This window comes from Cariama cristata, unplaced genomic scaffold, assembly GCF_000690535.1.
Source record: "Cariama cristata isolate BGI_N322 unplaced genomic scaffold, ASM69053v1 scaffold18389, whole genome shotgun sequence".
Classification (NCBI taxonomy): Eukaryota; Metazoa; Chordata; class Aves; order Cariamiformes; family Cariamidae; genus Cariama; species Cariama cristata.
This window is the reverse complement of record NW_009635439.1, coordinates 7,718-13,296: the sequence shown is the minus strand read 5'-3', so window position 1 is coordinate 13,296 and position 5,579 is coordinate 7,718. Positions and strand designations below refer to the sequence as shown.

Sequence of the window (5,579 nt, the reverse complement as noted above, 5' to 3'; positions counted from 1 at the left end):
GAATGAAAAAGCACAATCCATGAAGTCTACCTGCTGTTTCAAAGACACAAACAAGCAGCTATTAGTTGTTTGGCTAAATACTGTAACATGAGTCTTTGTTGTGCACACAGGAGACAGGTGAGTGATGCTGGATAAGAGCCTTAAGTAGCCAGACTAAAGATTTGATGAAATGCTGCTATTATGATACTTTGCAGCCTGGGGAATAGGGAAGCTGGTTATTTGATCCTCTGCTATACCTGAACCTCATTGTTACAGCTTTTAATAACTGAATATCCAGACCTCCTATAAAGGTGCCTCTGAGGAAAGAATGATGGGACAAGAATCAGCATTCAAAGCTAGAAATGGGCAACAAGCAAACCATTTTCACTCCAGAGCAACTGGATGCTTATCAGGTATAAAACAAACTAAATGGCTGTTTGGACAGAACATTGAATAATGGTGAAGGTTTTTTTAAAACAATGTCTTTCAAAAATTATTAAGTAGGAGTACTAAATTACAACAAAGATTTTAGTAACATAGTTTGATTCTTACATCAAGAACAAGGGTTATAAAATACTCCTAATTACATGCCAAAAAGAAAGAGCTTTAGTGCTTGGCCACATATATTACAATACAACTTCATTTAAGTTGCTGTACGGGAAAAGTTTGAGTCGATGCATGCTAAAAACTGTCATTACATGTTATATCTTTTCTTATTTCATAGGACTGCACATTCTTTACAAGGAAAGAAATTCTGAGGTGAGTCTTGTATATGCATTTTGTGGGTAAAGGGCAGATATCTCTATAAAGACAGGTTACACATAGTGTGAGGTATTTAAAAAATAGTTTTAAACTGGATTTACATGAATTTAAAGTGATACCTTTGGGCAAACTGAGAATTTTTGTTGCTTTTTTATGTACAAACCCTATGTTATCTATCCTAAACAGAGCCAGAATTCTAAATTTTACACTAAGGTACCAGTCTCTATTTATGAGAAATAAATGTGACAGGTTATATTTTAGTGCATACTTTGCCAGTGACATCCACATTCCTCTCACCTTGTTTTATGACAGATACTTCAAAGTCTTCTGTTATTCTTTGGAATAGTTTGCCTGGTTTATGAAAACCCTAACAATTGTTTCAAATTTTCTTCACATTGTCTTCACGTCTTCTTGCAAATAATTATACTGACGGTCTAAGGTGCATTTTCCCCAAAGCCTTCACGCACTTCATCAAACACTCCATTTAATCTCTGGCCAAAGGATCTGATAAAGACAGGTGCAGTATTCTGTTCATGTGGGACTGAGAGTCTTTACTGAAAACCTGAACTTGTTCTCCTCTCATAAAAAATACTTACCCGGATAGTAACATAATATTGAAGTTGCATTCGCCATTCCTAACCATTGGGCATCCTAACAGAAAGGGAAGTGTTCAGTTTCTGCATCTCTCAAGATGTCATCACACGCTTTTTGGTAATTCCTCTGAAGGGCAGAGCACAAGTGACAATTTTGTACAGAGCATGTCTGGCTTTAGACCCTTGATATCTATGTATGATTTCTATGCAGGATAAAATATGAACGGTTCTGTAATAATTGAAATCTAAATCGGTGTAAATAGAAGCAGAACCATAACTGTATCATGAATAAGACATTTATTATTGATAAGGTTCCCTTTTAAAATTATGTCCTATTGTTTTTTTGATAATAGCTGTGAACGGGATCCTTACTCTAGCATGGGAACTGAAGCAAATAGCATGCTGAAAAAGTGAATACATTCAAATTACTATGCACGTTTTCTGTCTCTTGAACCTGAGTTCTATGGAAAACCAAGAAGATACTCGGGATGGGAAAAAAACTGCTAGAGTTGGTCCCAGGTCTCTCTTCCTGCCCATGGCTTTAGGCATTCCGGGTTTTATCCTGACATCGTTCATGCTCCCGTTTAAGCCTGTTATTTCACATTCATTGTGGACTTGGAAAACAGTTCCCTTTTGTCTTGCCACGAGTTTTTGTGTGTTTGGAAACTGATTAGGGTGGACCTTTAGGTTGAAGGTCTTGTGCCTTGGTATCATAAACACGTACATCGTGACTACCCTACATGCCGGAATAACACTGTTGGCAACGCAGAAGTAAATCTGAAACTTTGTAAAAATCTGTTTTCAGATACAAGGTATCTAGTGATTTGGCTGCCTGACCTGTGTAAGCATTTTCACTTAATTGTTCTGTAAGCATGAAGGCTTTGTATTTTTCACCAGTTACACCATGTTGTTCTTTTTAATACTGGCTCTTCCACCACCAACTACAGAGCATACCGACTGTTATTTAGTGACTGGTATCATCCATCTGGTAAAGGATGCAAAGTGGAAAGAATGATATGGAAAAGGCAAACACATTGTTCTTAGAGGGCTAAATAACTTGTTCCCTAAACAAGTCTTGTCTTTCTATTTCAGACTGTTTTACAGATACCGAGATCTAGCCCCACAGCTAGTTCCACTCGACTACACAGATAAACCAGATGTGACACTTCCCTATGAACTCATTGGCAGCATGCCAGAGCTGAAGGTACAGAGCAAGGGACACAACTAGAATCGAGTGACACATTTCAGTTTCATCTACCCTTTTTCAATAATTCATCTAGTACTAATTGCTGGGAGGTTGAAATACAAATACATTTTGGCTATTGAAGTCAAAAGTCTTTCTGGAAGGTTCTAGCAATTCCCTGAAAACACTCTGAAATTGCACAAAGGTTAAAGAAGGCTGCAGCTGTGTCTGCCTCTGATACAACATTAGACAAGAAACATTAGCAGAAAGGGTTGCATTTCCCAAAAAGGGGTTACAACAAAAATAACTTTGCTCCAATTCTCTTATCTGCACTGAAGTAAATGCTAGTAAAGATGACCTTCTCTTGCTTCTGTGTTCTGTTTCCCAGGACAATCCATTCCGCCAGCGGATAGCAGAGGTTTTCTCAGAGGATGGAGATGGCAATATGACTTTAGATGATTTTTTGGACATGTTTTCAGTGCTAAGTGAAATGGCTCCCAGAGACTTGAAAGCTTATTATGCTTTTAAAATTTATGGTGAGACAGTCATACATAAAAAATACTTTGGGCAAATCCTGTAGCTTCATGTAGGGATGCAAAATACTGATTTTGTCACCATAATGATTTCTAGTTAGGTATGTTTTACATACAGCCTTTCTTTTCATTGCCTTTGACTGTTCTCTCTCCTAGAAACTTCTGGCCTTTTTTATCCTTTTGTCTCTTATTTATTTGGGATTAGGATTTGCTACAAAACTTACAACCTGAAATTATCTGCAGTTTTCAAGAGCTGATAAACATTTAAGAAATATTTCTGTCTGAGGGGCTGCTTGGAAAAGTGCAGCACAAGGGATTTGGCTGAGCATAAATCCTTAGGGTAGTTTTGGTAGGGGGAGGTGGGAGGCAGGGAAGCACACTTCTAGCATTTCTCTCCAAGAACAAATTTAAAGTGTTTTGCGGTTTGTGGTTTTTTTTTTTTTTGTTACGGTACCATTTTCAGTTACTTTCTTTATGATCAGCTAAAGCCGAACAATATATCAAACAAAATAATCTTTTGCTATTTAAACTGTACATGATTCAGCAAAGATGTTAAAAAAGTGAACCCCCACCAAAACTGAACAGCCCATTCTCTTCCTTTAACTTCATACCATTTCTTGCATTTAGTTCAGTAGTAGTCATTTGCTAGAATGACTTAATTATGGCTGGGCTATGTTTAGCCATTAAACTATTTACAATTGTTACCCTTATGTATGATAAGGAGAGATTATTCCAGGATTTTTATTTTGTTATTGAACTTTTTATACAAGCAAATACAGATAACTTAATTTCTGATTTTAAAGTTCTACTTACATAAATACATTACGGCCTGGGAACCAAACTCTTCTTCCTATTGGGTCTTGGCAGTCAATGGTGTAAAATACTGACTTTGTCATTTTGAATTGATTTTGTTTCTTTTGACAGATTTTAACAATGATGATTACATATGCAAATCAGATCTAGAGAAAACTGTTAACAAATTAACACGAAATGAACTTACCCCAGAAGAAGTGAGCCTTGTATGTGAAAAGGTGATTTACGAAGCTGATGTGGACAACGATGGCAAATTGTCTTTGGAAGACTTTCAGCATATGATAATACGAGCTCCAGATTTCCTCAGGTAGTATTTGCTTTTAATTTCTAACACCAAATTGCTCTTAGGTTTTTTTTGGTCAGAAGTGTGTATTTTACGTCTCCTCAGCCATTACAGATCACCACTCTTCCCTGACAGTTTCTAGCAGAGCTGCCCACCGCTAAGACTGGGAAAACAGATGCTTGAAAAAGCGCGGAGGCTTCTTGACTTGCTTTTTGAACCTCCAATGTACTTTTTACATGACAAAAAGTCCTCGTAACTTAAAAAGTTAATATTAGCACTTAGGCTCCATTGATAAGAGATTAGCTCACTCAATGCGTGACTGAGGCTTAATGTGGTTTCTGACGCACGTCTTACACAAAGCAGCGCTCAAATCTTGCATTTATTTAACGTACCTATTCTTTGCAAGTGCTTCGCAAAAGAAAGTTTCCAATTTATAGTACAGTCCTAGGATTAATTGTAGTGAATCCTTTGAATAGTGATACATAAGTGATCATTACTTTCTCTTTTTAATAGCACATTTCACATTCGAATCTGAATCTAGTGAACCACATAGATGGAAGTGCTTTTTGAACCTTCAACAACTATTACTTCACCTGAGATTACCATCCATGAAAGAGCAAAATGAAAGGAGCAAAGAGGACAATTTCTGGTAACTGAACCAGTCAGAGAACTCTGTCTCTTGTTTACCTCTTTGAAAGGAACAATTCATTAAGCTCTTCATCAAGATTTCCCTGTAATTTGACAAAATGTCTGTTTCTCCCCCAGCTACAGCGACTCTGGCCTAGACAGTGAGATGGGAAGTGTTTTGTTTTTTGTTTTTTTTTTTTTTTTAAATTTCAGATACCACCAGGTAGTAAAGGAACTTGTATCAAATTATAGCTTCTAAAAAAAAAAACACCCAACCCTAAGAAAATGCCTCCACCAGTAAAAAAAACCTTGAAAATAGTTTCAAAAACATTACGGTTAATCAAAATTGTGTAAGCAACTCCTCTGATCAGCTACAGTCTTAATGAACAGTGAATCAATTTGCTCAAATATTCACCCAGTGTGTCACAGAAGCCATTACAAATTCTGAGAATACAGAGAAGAGCTCTCTATTTCAGCATTTATAATGAAAAGTCAACATACTTTAAAGGACAAAAGAGCCTAGCCCAGGTTCCTGTCCCTCTTTACTATTTTTAGAAATACTCTGTTTTCCACACAAGAATCTATATGCACAAATGATGAACAGGACTGACAAACTAAGTTTGTAAAAATTCTCTTTTCATAGGAAGTTTATTTATGCAGTGCTCAGGGTCCTGTACAACAGAGTAAAAACATACATACTGTAATAAATGACAGTTTGGTTCTTAATACAAACATGAAAATCAATGAGAAGTGTTTAAGAAAGCAGTTGTAATGTGGGAAGGGTGGTAGCCAAAAGTGGTCATTCT

At 36.7% G+C, this 5,579-nt stretch overlaps 1 protein-coding gene across 2 annotated transcripts; it reads left to right on the top strand.

The window, feature by feature from the left end:
* Positions 1-341: 341 nt before the first annotated feature.
* CIB3 (calcium and integrin binding family member 3) lies at positions 342-4,717 on the top strand. Of its 2 annotated transcripts, XM_009707559.1 has the most exons (6): positions 342-392; positions 704-738; positions 2,427-2,538; positions 2,906-3,053; positions 3,975-4,170; positions 4,660-4,717. In XM_009707559.1, exons 1-6 carry the CDS (start codon positions 342-344, stop codon positions 4,679-4,681), a joined length of 564 nt encoding a protein of 187 aa, XP_009705861.1. In that variant the 3' UTR covers positions 4,682-4,717. The 2 variants fall into 2 exon arrangements, with proteins under 2 accessions (XP_009705861.1, XP_009705862.1); XM_009707560.1 differs by lacking the exons at positions 704-738; positions 2,427-2,538 and having other exon boundaries at positions 4,660-4,681.
* The last annotated feature ends 862 nt before the right edge of the window (positions 4,718-5,579 follow it).

What these genes read in the sequence shown, in the direction of transcription:
- CIB3 (XM_009707559.1), top strand. Translation starts at nt 342, where the DNA reads ATGGGCAACAAGCAAACCATTTTCACTCCAGAGCAACTGGATGCTTAT. An exon ending in AGCAACTGGATGCTTATCAG is followed by an intron (nt 393 to 703) that starts GTATAAAACAAA and finishes CTTATTTCATAG; the next exon opens with GACTGCACATTCTTTACAAG. An exon ending in CGAGCTCCAGATTTCCTCAG is followed by an intron (nt 4,171 to 4,659) that starts GTAGTATTTGCT and finishes TCTTTTTAATAG; the next exon opens with CACATTTCACATTCGAATCT.